The sequence below is a fragment of the Melitaea cinxia genome, chromosome 22 (genome assembly GCF_905220565.1).
Source record: "Melitaea cinxia chromosome 22, ilMelCinx1.1, whole genome shotgun sequence".
Taxonomy (NCBI): Eukaryota; Metazoa; Arthropoda; class Insecta; order Lepidoptera; family Nymphalidae; genus Melitaea; species Melitaea cinxia.
The window spans coordinates 3,635,725-3,649,637 of record NC_059415.1 but is presented as its reverse complement, the minus strand read 5'-3'; the positions used below and the strand labels follow the sequence as shown (position 1 = coordinate 3,649,637).

The 13,913-nt window shown below is 30.7% G+C and overlaps 2 protein-coding genes across 2 annotated transcripts; one reads left to right on the top strand and one right to left on the bottom strand.

Annotated features, from left to right (window-relative positions):
- Nucleotides 1–2,107: 2,107 nt before the first annotated feature.
- LOC123664400 (golgin subfamily A member 6-like protein 22) lies at nucleotides 2,108–6,570 on the bottom strand (the record flags this gene model as incomplete). Its single annotated transcript, XM_045598945.1, has 8 exons — nucleotides 2,108–2,208; nucleotides 2,682–2,785; nucleotides 3,657–3,869; nucleotides 4,007–4,183; nucleotides 4,521–4,699; nucleotides 4,869–5,052; nucleotides 5,365–5,515; nucleotides 6,380–6,570. Coding segments are annotated over 8 exons (1,287 nt in total), but the record flags the coding sequence as incomplete, so codon positions are not given.
- A 5,971-nt stretch (nucleotides 6,571–12,541) lies between these two features.
- LOC123664399 lies at nucleotides 12,542–13,495 on the top strand. The gene has a single exon (XM_045598944.1). The coding sequence runs from the start codon at nucleotides 12,542–12,544 to the stop codon at nucleotides 13,493–13,495; it is 954 nt and encodes a 317-aa protein (XP_045454900.1).
- The last annotated feature ends 418 nt before the right edge of the window (nucleotides 13,496–13,913 follow it).

Sequence of the window (13,913 nt, the reverse complement as noted above, 5' to 3'; positions counted from 1 at the left end):
CTATAGATATTTCTAAAATATTAAAAAGCTGATTTTATTCTTATATAAAACAATTCAAATCTTACAGCGTTCAGCGCTAAATGTATATCATTATGCATCAAGCGTTTTGTTTATGCGTCATCTCTACAAGTTTTATAAGATAACTATTACTAAATGTTTATTTAATGTCTTATTAATATTACTTATTTTAAATAATTTTATACAAATTACAAAGATCTACCTATCGTAAAAAGACTATTACTGAAAAAATCTATACTAATATTAAGAAGAGGAAAAGTTTATAACTTATTTATATGTAGGGGATAATCTTCGCAACTACTGATCCGATCATGAAAATTCTTTTACTAACAGAAAGCTACACTATTCAGGAGTGACATAGGCTATATATAGGCATATTTTATTGTAATTGAACAAAAAATTCAGTAAATAAGAAAAAGATTAAAATATATCAAAATCACATCAAAATAGTAAATTAACTAGCGCCATCTATCGCTATTAGAAAACAATTTATTAGTCTTTCGACGTTATTAATTTAGTCTTATTTTAGTCTATCGACGACGTTTTCTCGATTTTTGATAGATGGCGTTGGAGCAAAATATTATTTATTTAAGTGCTATAAAGTTTGTTCTTTAAAGTATGTTATATTGTTCTGTAATTTAAAATAATAAATACACGTGAGCAACATATTATTTATTTAATTGCTATAAAATGTGTTCTTTAAAGTATGTTATTTGGTTAATATAATAATAATTAAGGCCCAACGAAGTGGGCACGGGTCGGCTAGTAAATAAATAAATAACAAAGTCTTAGGATGGTATCCCTTAATTATTACCTACTAGATTCCAGCCCCGGCTTCGCAGGGGTATTTAACAAAAATTTTCAATCACTATTTTTTTTAAATAACTTCTTTCCTTTTCGTTTCGAAATCGCTTGTTTCGCTGTTTAAATCGAACTAACTCTGGCGGGTGAAACTGGGCTCTTATATATTCAGAGAGCTAGGCTCTAAGATATTCGAGGAAGTTTGAGAATATTTTCTTTCTCACACCTTCTAGAATGTTCTCGACATTATCGTCCGCCGTAACAATAGGTTCTTCAGCTGTAGCATATGTAGTAAAGACGCGAAATTTAAAAACTTAAATTTTAAAATGTTTTCAGAACTAATTTGAATAACTAACATTATGTCGCTTATATCCAAAATATAAGTTAGCTACTGCTGTATAAATACATAATATTTAGTAATTTTATTATAGTAACGAATGTAATTTAAGACTTATTGAAATTGGAATTTTAAATTTCGTGCTATTACTACACATGCTGCTATTGCTCGCAGCGCCTTTCGAAATGCAATCCAAATAATAGTTGTTCTGAATGAAGTTCAAATACTCAACAGCAGATGGTGCCGCTACACTTAATTTCTAAGTTGAAGGGTTGGAAAAGCCCTCATATGTTTAAAAACACGCCCTTTAGGTTAAAACGGGAACATTCTCGTTCGAGGGGGGGATAAAGGGCTATCACACTATACAACTTTCTTTATCGTGCCGGGACTCCTTTTTAAATTTATTGGCACGCACATTTTATCAACTTAGTTTTATTATAATAATAAAGATAATGATAATGATTACCTATATTTATTGTATTAAGCCTGCTAGAATTTTTTCAGGTGTTGAAGCATTGTTTTATAATTTGTTTTCAAATGCTAGTATATATGGAAAGCACTGGTAAAACTTTGAAAACGTAACTAATAAATTAATAATGATTTATTAATGTTAAGTCTATAAGCTTGGTAAAAAATAAAAAATTGGTAATTTGGTTGTTAAATGTCAGAACTTTCACGAAAACATTAGCATGTGGTCGAATGAAGAATGAACTATCTGTGAATGTTTTAAAGTTTAATGTGAATGTTTTTATATTATTCACTGCAAAACGTAAAAGTATGAACTAAGACTTAAATTTCGCATATTAGATTTTCCCTTTCCGTAATGAAACCTTTCCAAATCAATAAAGCTGTAATATTGGTGATAAAAGAAGGTAAAAAAATAAAGAAGAAGTTGTTTATTTCAATTGTACTTTAATATATAATTATAATTTTAATGTACAAAAATACTAATTAAAATCCATATTTATTTATTTAGAAAAGGTAACGAAACAGATGAATTAATTGTTTCATTTTTCAGCATTTTTCTTTCAAAAGGATGAATGGGGTTCTCACTGAAAAAAATGAAATAAGTTTGTAAAAATTGCCACACTAATTTACTGTAAGTTAATACTCATATAACTATAACGTTAATGGGTAAATACGTAGATAGATAGTTTAATAGAAAATTTAACATTTTATATTTGCGTATATAAATAAAATATAGTTAAATAGTAATTCGACATGCTATATATATATCTGCAAGGCATAAACAAAAATTTATAATGTTTTTTTAAATTTTCATGGTTAACTAACGCTAGTACGAAAATGTAAAATGGAATACGCATTGACAAATTCAAATCGCCAACAACTATTGCGCTATAGATATTTCTAAAATATCTATAATATGTCGTGGTTGACGATTTAATTTGACGTTACATAATTCGAGCTCTGGGTATTCCGGAAACAATGCAAGCATCATGGTTACATGTTTACATGGTAAATATTCCGTTATACGCTACATTGTTATTTTTTCAATATCTTGTACCTGACAAGTGATCGGTTGGCCACATCTCTCATCGCTTCCTTAAACATAATTGCCTTTTTTGTAAATGGACGCTGTTTTCTTTCAATTTCAATTACTTCGAGTTCCTGGAATAGAATGAAGTGACGTTATATTTTTTTACACAGTCTAAATAAAACATAATTTTGAAATAAAATAAGCTAGTATAAATTATTTGCAAAGCTATACAATATTAAACACAGTACATTTTGAACTATTCCCTGTTTGCCGAACAAAAACGTGATTTAGTTTAGTTTGGATTTTCGAACGCAACTTCAACTTTTCGAAGTCACAAAATACCCATGAAAAGTACGTCACACGTGAGAAGAAAAAGTAAACTTTAGTGCAAGTCCGCAGTTTAATATTTTTCCACGGACAAATAAAATATTAAATATTTTAAAAATAATGCGGCATATCAAGCATCGCTTCAGCCTGTAATATCCCACTACTGGGCATAGGCCTCATTTCCCATGTAGGAGAAGTATCAGAGCTTAATCCACCACGCTGCTCCAATGCGGGTTGGCGGATATATTCCCTACTATGAGTAACGATCACTATCAGGTGTACATGATAACAACCGGGACCGACGGCTTAACGTGCTATCCGAGGCACCGTGGGGAGACCCACAAGGACTGCACAAACACCCAGACCACGGCAAACACCTGTATGGCCAATACAAATATTTGTCATGTGCGGGGATCGAACCCGCAACCGCCAGCGCAACAGGTACAATCCATGACTGTAACCGTTGCGCCAACGCGGCGCCATATCATTTGCATATCACTTGCAAATCGTTTATACTAAACTGGTGAGAAAGTTGCATCTGAGATTCAATGTTTAACCATGACGATCCCATCCAGCATATATTTTGTTCACTAATCAGAAATGGCTTATCACCTATTTACAAAAGCAATGACAAATATAAGAACAATTAACGAAGTAGAGAATAGCTTTCTTTACCAAATTTTTTTCATCATCTCGTATTTGATTGTTTAATGTGTTACGATATTCAATTTGCTGTCTCATTTCATCATTAGCTTCATCTAATTTTTTGCGTAATTCGTTGTATGCCGTTCTCTTTACTTTTTTCATCGTTTCTCTTCTTTCTTGTCTTTTTATCTCCATTTCACGGCTCCTTTCTTCTATGTATCTTTTATATTCGTGTGCTGCATTCTTTAATAAAAACATTGATTACCTTTACTAGAATTCAACTCATAACAATAATTTTCAAAATAAAAAGTAATTTAATGAAAATATTGTTAGTAAAATTTTGAAGAGAATCATAAAAATAAAATTATAGGTAGGTATACCATTTTATTTGCTTGTCTATTCATTTTAATTTGTCGGATAATTTCATCTGCTTCTCTCTGTTCTTTCTCCTTCCATTCATCTCTTATCTTCTCCGCTTCTTTTTGCAACTTCTCTTTCATTATTCTCTCACGATTGTAATTGTCGATGAATATATCTTTTTCCATTTTTAAAGTTTGCTGAAAAGCAAACACGCGCATCACTTACAGTCTATAGCTTAGGACTTAAAATACCTTTTTATATGCTGAAGCAATATTTTCTAACATTTTAATATTCATAGTTTATTGTTGTAATTACTTTAAACAAGTAAAACAAGAGATTTATCAACAAACCGATACCAAAAAAAATCTATTTTGAAAGAATTAAAAATCGAGAAAATTTCTTGTAGGTCAGTTTACTTTATTCTTTTCGACCTTTGGATATATTTAGGTATAGACGCGAGAAATATAACTTCAATATTTAAACTTAAATCCGCTTACGTTTAAAATAAACAACTTTTAGAATTCTTTAACTCACGATTTTGTTCAATTCCTTTTGTCTCTCATTCCTCAATTCCTCCATAGCTATCATGATTGTGTTAACATCGATTTCTTTTTCTTGTTTTACTTTGTTTCTAAGTTCCATAAGTTTTATTTCATGCAATTCCATGCAGTTTTGTTTGTTGATAAGCTGTTGTTCTTTCTTCCTTTTGATCGCTGAAAATATTTAGTTGATTTGTTATTGTCTTTTTTCCTATACTTAAATAGAATATTTATTTTAATTTTATAATTGTATTGTAGTTAAGTTAACTTGACCCTTTATTAGGTACGTCTTATTTACAAAGGTAATCTTCACTCACTCACCCGCTATAATTTTTATTATTACCTTCATAATAGTCTTGCTCCATTTTCTTTTTCATATTTTCTAATCTTCTGTTCTCTATTTCTCTCTCTGTTTGTATTGTCTCTCGCCTTTTTCTACTAGCACTTGCTATTTGTTCATCATAGGCCATCCGACGTTCAATCATTTCTCGTTTTCGTCTTTCTGCTGTTCTTCTTTCGTTTTCTTCCTACGTTATTGGAAAAAAATAATACAACAGTAGCAATACACACACACACACACACACACACACACACACACACACACACACACACACACACACACACACACAGAGAGAGAGAGAGAGACACACACACAACATGCTTATATAATTTATTATATTTTTGACACTGTAAACAAAAAATACCTTTTCATCTTATGACATTGATATAAAAATTTAAAAATATTTTACTGATATTTAAAAAAAAAACCTAAATTATTTAGTTTAAAACAGACACGTGTCAATCTGCTATCTATGGGGGTTTGTTGATTTTCAACGAACCTTTATTCTAATATCATTTAGTAGAACCTGGTGCCATAACTCATCAACTTCTGCGTTATTTTTTTCAATTATTTTTCTTTCTTCCATTTGCATCTTTTGAATTTCACGTAGTTTTATTTCATCTATTTTGCTGCATTTCATGCCGTATGCTCTATAAGTTACATAAATATATTTATTTTAATTACACGGAAATCGTGAAGAAAAATAGACTATATATAATTAATAAATACTGCTGTAATAAATAGACTGGGGTACATCCTCTAATTCCGTGTGATATTCAGTTTATTCTATTATTTACTTAAAGAAGGCGTATACAAAGTACATATAAGAAAAATATATTATTTTTGTGTCGTATGATTAAAAAACTTTCTATGTATAATAAATACTTTTTCAAAGTTACGTATACGATTCTTTATGGATGTACGTGCGTATAAACGTGTAAATGATGTTCTTAGTTTTTTAAGATATTTCGCAGCTTGTGGTAAATTGATCTATGCATATTTTAATTTAAGCATCTTGAGCGAGGGTCGCAAGTATTTTCCCCTTATGGCAAATATTTGTACTGTATACATGATGAATGCGGTTTTTTTAGAATTCCTCCCTCGAAGAGCGTTTCATACCTCCGGTTCCGATTATTATTAATAATAGTGGCGGGATAAATACCGCTCCCCATAGTATATTATGAATGTTTGTCGAGAATGAATTCCTTTAGCTTTTCTCTATTATTTAATGGAATTTAATAAATTTGTTAGAAGCGATGTACTTAATAAAATACATAAAGATAATAGTAATACAAGGCGATGTGAGCAAACATTATTCAAAATATAACAAAAAATGTGTATTTACAAGTTGACAACGCTAACGCTGTACCTTGCTTTTGACGACGGGTAAATTAAACATTTACGATTACGAGTGATATATGATTGGTTGTGAACTAATAAGTTTAAACCAATTTTATGAATTGTGTTACGAAATATAGTAAGAGTTGCCTGTAAAAAAAATTACACATACTTACATTTTTTCCCTTTCTAAAGCCTTAAGACACTCGCGTGCTTTTTCCATTTCTATTTCTTCTTCATATTTTTGTGCTCTATTATTTCTTTCTGTACAATAACGGCATTCCTCATTGTGCTGCTTAGTTACCAACTCCTGATGCAGTTCATATTCTTCTCTTTGTAAAAGATTGTTTAATTTTTCTCTCCTCTGTCAGAGTTTTATTTCTTCTTCATTCAATAACTTTCTTACCTTCTCTTCTGCCCTATTTACTATAGCTCTGTAAGTTGTTATTAAATTAAACATTGTATGTAATAAACTATTATTAAAAATTAAAAAGTATATATAATTAAATAAAAAGTAAATAAAAAACTTACTTTTGTAAATGAATTTTATCGCAGGTAACAATATCAGTTACTTTCTTCATTTCTTCTACATCAACAATAGGTTTATTATCGCTGTGTTGTCTCACCTGAAAATATTTTTTAAAGTATCAAAATTATTCTTGCGCAAATTATATTATTTTTCATTGTTTGTGTATATTGCAAAGTTATTGTTGCCAGTAAAATTAATTTAACTTCACACTGTTTACTTCGATACATTTAAAATTATCGTACTTTACAAAATGCAGCTAGCATTATATGTATATCTTCAATTTTAGGAATTTCTGACATTAAAGTTAGTGAGTTCTTTTTAGGTAAGAATTTTTTTTCAATTTTGAAGGTTTAACGTCTTCGTATGTTTCTTTGAATATTTTAGATTATTAACATTTTTAGCGTCATAAAAGAAGTAAAAAGTTTGGTTTCTAACGTAAGTTCTAACGAAATTCAAAAATTACCTTCCAAAATTGAAATGTATGTCCGAAATAAACCGTTTTTGGTTTTGTGCACATTTTATTCACTTTCACCATTTTTAAATTAAAAGAAACGATAAGAGCGACACTGAGTTAAACTCAAAATATGAACTTTAATTGATCCAGCAGTCTGTTGCTCGGGTAACTTTGCTGCACGCAACATAAAAATACAATAACTTGCCGACTGCATGTTAGTCATAAGACTACGGATTCGTGACTGTTTGTATTAATTTTAAATTTAATAAGTGTGAGTTGTGAGTTTCATTAGATCTTCATTGATTGATATTTTCACATTGGTTTATATTCCATATATAATTTTTATTAGCGAGACCGTCCGGCTTCGCACTAGTGCAATGGTGATACTAAATATAAAATAAATATTTGCAATGTAAGCGCAAAAAAATGTGTTTATTTACGACATCACATTAGAAACCTCTAAAACTATCAGTGTTCCTCTACTACATTATGCATATTTTATACACACATATAAACCAGTAAACCTATCTCTGGAATCACTCTATTTATTAAAGAAAAACGCATCAAAATCTGTTGCGTAGTTTTAAAGATCTAAGTATAAAGACAGCGGGAAGCGATTTTGTTTTATACTAAGTATTGATGTTAAACACGCGTTTGGAGAAACGAAATAATGTAGTCTCATTATTATCTTATTTAATTCTAGCTGTGTTCGCGACTTCGTCCGCGTGGAATAGTGACATTGGTCAGCATTTGATGGATATATCTTATGGTTTATTTTGGACATCAGAATAGCTCTCATATTTTGTCTCTTATGCTATTTTACACCCATGAGGGTAAAACTTTTACAAACATTGAATGTCATATTTATTTTTATCAAATCAACAGCTTAAAAAATAAGTTTCAAGCTTCTAGCTCTAAATATGATGATACTTCCATAAAACTTTTCATCATCATCTTCAAACCCCTTACCCCCCTTTTTTCCTATTAAAAAGTAGCCTATGTCCTTTCTCAGGCTCTGAACTATCTGTGTACCAAATTTCATTTCAATCGGTTTAGTAGTTTTGGCGTGAAAGCGCGACAGACAGATAAACAGACAGAGTTACTTTCGCATTTATAATACTAGTAAGGATTATAGAAATTTATTCAATGTAATTTTTCTAATCTGATCGGCAGTTTATTGGTAACGAAGTTTCTATGTAAAATGCAGATAAAGATAATTTAAAAATTCTCTTTAGATTTTTTTAAAATTGTAATGGTTTGTTGCGTTTTGTTTATGTAAGGTATTTATTTTATTGCATTTATTCTAAACTATTACTTATTTTTTTTAACCATTGTAGATATTTGTTTCTTATTTTTAAAAAATAAAATGATTTCGCGCCGCAACCATTGTAAAAAGCATTAAAAAGAAAATAAAGGTAAGGCTTTAGTTTATGATCCGTCGAAAGCTCAAAATGTGACCGTTTATCGGCATAATTTCATTACAAAAAAAAAAACCCTAACCTATCTAACTTCAAAATGACGGTTCTTAATCTAAAGCCTAGCACAAAAAAAAAACTATATAACTATATATGAATATATTTATCAATTGTATGTTTGTATTTGTACTTATTTATGATGTTCAAAGTAAAGTTTAATACGTTAAAATACTAATCGTCCTTAAAGTTGTTGTACTTACAGCGTAAGTATTTTTTTTAACCGATAGACGTATTTTTTTAGCCAATCAGAAACAGGAATTATCTAATCACTAATAAATAATTTTAAAACAAACCATAAATTAAAATCAATATAACGACAAGTTAGTATTGATTTTACGCTCTTCTGAAAAGTTAAGAATTTTTACATATGTGGTTTTAGAACTTCGACAACTATAAGTTGATACTTGATACATAGGTACAAAACTACGAATACATAATTATGTAGCAGTAGGTATATATAACGTTGTTGTGTTGATGATTATAACAAACTTTGATCTGTGACTTTGAAGGAAAATGCTTTTAAAGGTTGTGGCTGGCTCAAAAGGTTCTTTAAGATGAAAAAGGTAAAAAAAGTTATAATACGATTCAAAGACGATACTTGATGTTATTATATACTAAAGGCCCTGTTTCATCAGTTATGGACTATTTGACGAATATTCTTTTCTAATATTTACGCGAATTTCACTCATTATAATGAAACAACTTTTTCGGATTTTATCACAGTTTGTTAAGTTTTTTAGATGCCCGATGTTTCGGATACTTTACAGCAACCATGGTCACGGAAACGGATGTGTCAGACGTCCTAACGTTACAAAGTAATTCGAATTTTAATTTAAAAAGTTGTTTCATTATCTGACGGACGATAATATCCAACAGATAAAAGCTTTTGATGTATTTTTCTTTTTTACCATCGAATTCTACTGTATTCATGAGATATTACTATTCGCAAAAATGAATCTAAAAGCTGTATTTATCAATTGAGGTGAAACGGGTCCTAATGACCTATTCTACTTCCTGCTGTTAACGTCTAATCGTTACTTATTTGCAGGATAAACTTTATCCACAACCAGACAAACAGACTATTATAAATATTACTAGTCTGTTTGTTTGTCACCTTTTACTGTTACGTGCTAAACGCTTTAACTTTTTTACGGTTTTAATTTAGTATATTAGTAATAATAAAACAATAGCAATGTTTATTGTGTTCTGATTGTTTGCATTTGGTTGTGCTTTACAGTTTAGGTAAATGTTTCTACTGGGGACCATTGCGTACTACTTAGGTGTTTATTTATTTATTTCATCAAACTATCAGTCATACAAGACCTTAACTCGTGTAAAACATTTTTGTGTGTATTATTAAAATGTATGTATATTCTAGCTACGCGTAATTTGGATCTTCAATCATCTACGTACCAACTTTCATCACATCAAATTAGCAGAAAAGAGCTATCCGTATAAACATCCACGAATCCTCACAAAGTTTTTCATTTATAATGTACGACGATATCTATGTATATATTATAGAAAATGTTTTGTGGTTACAGTTGTAGTCTAAGTTCGTTCTTTACTGAACGCGATAAGCTTAGAAGGTTAATTTGTACCGGGTGTTACCGGCCTCTTTTTTGCTACTGTGCATTTACATAGAATATATATATATATATATATATATATATATATATATATATATATACTCGTAGTATTCAACATGATGAATTTAAAAATCATGACAAATAATCTATGTCTTTTTTACCACGCTTTTACTAGCTTGGGTTGTATGTATGTATGTATGTATGTAATGGAATCTTTGAGCATAAGCTTCAGCCTGTAATATCCCACTGTTGGGCATAGGCCTCTTTCCCCTTGTAGGAGAAGGATCAGAGCTTAATCCACCACGCTGCTCCAATGCGGGTTGGCGGATATATTCCCTACTATGAGTAACGATCGCTATCAGGTGTACATGATAACAACCGGGACCGACGGCTTAACGTGCTCTCCGAGGCACGGTGGGGAGACCCCCAAGGACTGCACAAACACCCAGACCATGGCAAACATCTGTATGGCCAATACAAATGTATGTCATGTGCGGGGATCGAACCCGCAACCGCCAGCGCAACCGGCACAATCTATAGCTGTGACCGCTGCGCCAACGCGGCGTCATCTTTGAGCATAATTTTCACCAATTTCCAGAAGTAATATAAAAGTTTGGTTTGTTATTGACGTCAAATTTAGACTAATATAGCTGATTTGGAAGCCGTAAGCTTCTACGTTTACAGCTTTCAAATCATTATCTCCCTACATTGTTTACTTTTTAGGTAATCTACTAATTTAATAAGTGTTACACCTACTTAGAACAATTACTATAACCCATAAAATGAAAAATAATGTAGATTGAACATATTTTAAAAAATAGAAATCTCAATCTGAATTAAAGTAAATTCTCGTTCAGTATTCTAGAATCATTATAGTGTCATTGTGTGATCATATTTACTCTTAAATGATAGTTCATTGGAACAAATATGCTAACAAAACCACACAAATAATAACGTCACAATATTATTGACATATGACATGACCACAGTGATGGAAGCATTAAATTAAATTGTTATAATAATTAATAAATTTTACAGATAATTTCAATAGCTTACGTAACCGCAATAAATCTAAACAAAAATAATTATATGTAATAACATCGGCAATTGTAAGGGCAGACCGCAAGCGTATCGCACAACAATATTGCTGATGGCACGCGAGGTTATCGACCCTGGCCATTACGGAAAGTGCATGGACCGATTTATGGCCTATGGTACTAGTTAATTTAGTTGATATAGCGTACATGGGTGTGGAGCCTGCCACTTTCAGAGGGGTGGCTGTTAATTTAATTTATCACATGTTACGAATCCTTATCTAAGGAAAAGGCATTTTGTTTTGTTTACACCCGATTTTTTCATCACTGAGTAAAAATTAAAATAAATAAATAAATAGTGCTCCAAAATAGTCAAAATATGTAATTATTTTAAGTTTAATGTTAACAAAATCGTAAAAAGGTGAATATATGTATAATATATAATTATATACACATACGTTATTACATTTTATAGTCATTTAAAAATAATTGTATATACCATTGATTGAAAATAAGAAAACTTTTCAGAAAAGATAATATAAAAAAAGCAGTAGATTTTATACCATGCCTAGAAAATGTCGAATGTAGGCTATGATGCTTTGACACATTTTAACAAAAAAAAAGCGCCACAAAAACGCGGTTACAAATGCGTAGGAGAGATTTCTTTAGTGTAAAGATTTACTAATTTCCTACCTGAGATTTATAATTTGAAAATGGCGTAAAAAAATAATGACAGAACTTTAATTGTACTTTTTTTTTAATAATTTTATTAATATGATACTACTACTACTTGTACAAGGAGGTTGAAAAGAAAATTTGTGTTTGTTGTGTGTAATTTAAATGATATTTGTTAAATAATATATTTTGTTTTATCTGAAGTCGAATATACAACATTGCAATGTTGTAATTAAAGTTTAAAAAAAAAATATATATATTGTTTGTTGTAACAATAAATCCTGTTGGCAAAACATGTATAAAACGACGTACCTATATGTACAAAACGAACTGAGCCCATAATTCCAATTAGGTGGTCTTAAGCAGGTAACTTAGTAGGTACCATACCAAGTGACCCTCGAGGTTTATACATAACCTGTCAAAATTTACTAAAGCATCATTCGTCTTGTGAAACCCGTTTTGTGCAGACGCGTATGTGAATTCTCAGTCTAATTTTAATTTAACGAGTTTAAGTGCGAATAGATATAGACCGTGTGACCCATATATTAAGAACTAAGTTTGTGTGTACCGAGTTAACTAATGATGCAGCGATCGCCGCCAGCAAGTTCGTCTAACCCGCAAGTAAAATTTTTATCGAATCCAGATCTACCCGAATCTGTGCGTTCTGCTGATAATTCTTTTATTAATATGCGTAAACGCAAGCAGCCTGAAATGGAAATTAACGATTCTGTGATAAATGTTATTGAGAACACGATTGATAAGAAATTAAATTGCTGGAAGGATGATTTAAGCTCGACTATTATTGATTCTGTTCTAAAATCTGTACAATCTGTGATTGAACAAGAAGTTAAAAAGATGACACTATCCATACGAGATTCTTTTGAGAAGCTGAGTGAAAGATTTAATACTTTTGAGAAGTCTCTTCAATTCACAATGGAAAGGCAGGATAACTTTGAAAAACGTCTTGAGGAGATGGAAAAAAAAATTAAGCTGAATGTTGCCGAGGAAAGACAGATCCAGGTGTTACAAGATAGGTTAGACACCATGGAACAACAGGCTAGATCCCACAATATAGAAATTGCAAATTTACCTGAGCGCCGTGACGAGAATTTATTAGTAATAATGGAGAAGTTAGGGTGCGTCATTAAGCATCCAATTAATGCTCAAGATATTGTCTCGATTCATAGAGTGCCTCATATTGAAAAAACTAATAATCGGCCAAAGAACGTGATTGTGAGGTTCACAACCAAAATAATTCGTGATAATATTATCGCTGCTGCGAGAGCATCTAAGGGACTTAAGTCTGACAAGCTACTTGTTTCGGGAACAATTCAAAATGTCTATGTAAATGAACATCTTAGTGCCAGAAACAAGCAATTATTTCGCTGTTGTCGTGAAGAAGCCAAGAATAATAACTTTAAGTATGTGTGGGTCAAAAATGGCACCATACTTGTACGTCAAACCGATAATTCACCTATATTTGCTGTACGTAATGAGCTGGACATCAAAAACAAAATTAAGTCGCATAAGTGTTAAATTGTATACATATTATTACTCAAAAATAAATTCTACATTGAAATATTTTGTAAGTGTGACTGTGTTTTAAAATTAATGTATAAAATTGTTTATAATTTTACGTTTAAAATTATTTATGACTACTATTTTATTTCTAACCCCAAAAAAATAATTAATTCTATATATGTAATTTACCTAATAATATGGGGATTAAGGTATGAAATATCATACATATATATTGTACTTAAAAGATGTTTAAATTAAATATTAACTAAATCCTTCATAAAATACCCTATTAACTATGGCTAACGCAGATTTATCTATTTATTATCAGAACTGCCGTGGCCTCAGGACTAAACTACATACATTATATATGAGCATTCTTGCACACTCTTATGATATAATAATATTAACTGAAACATGGTTGCATGAGGGGATC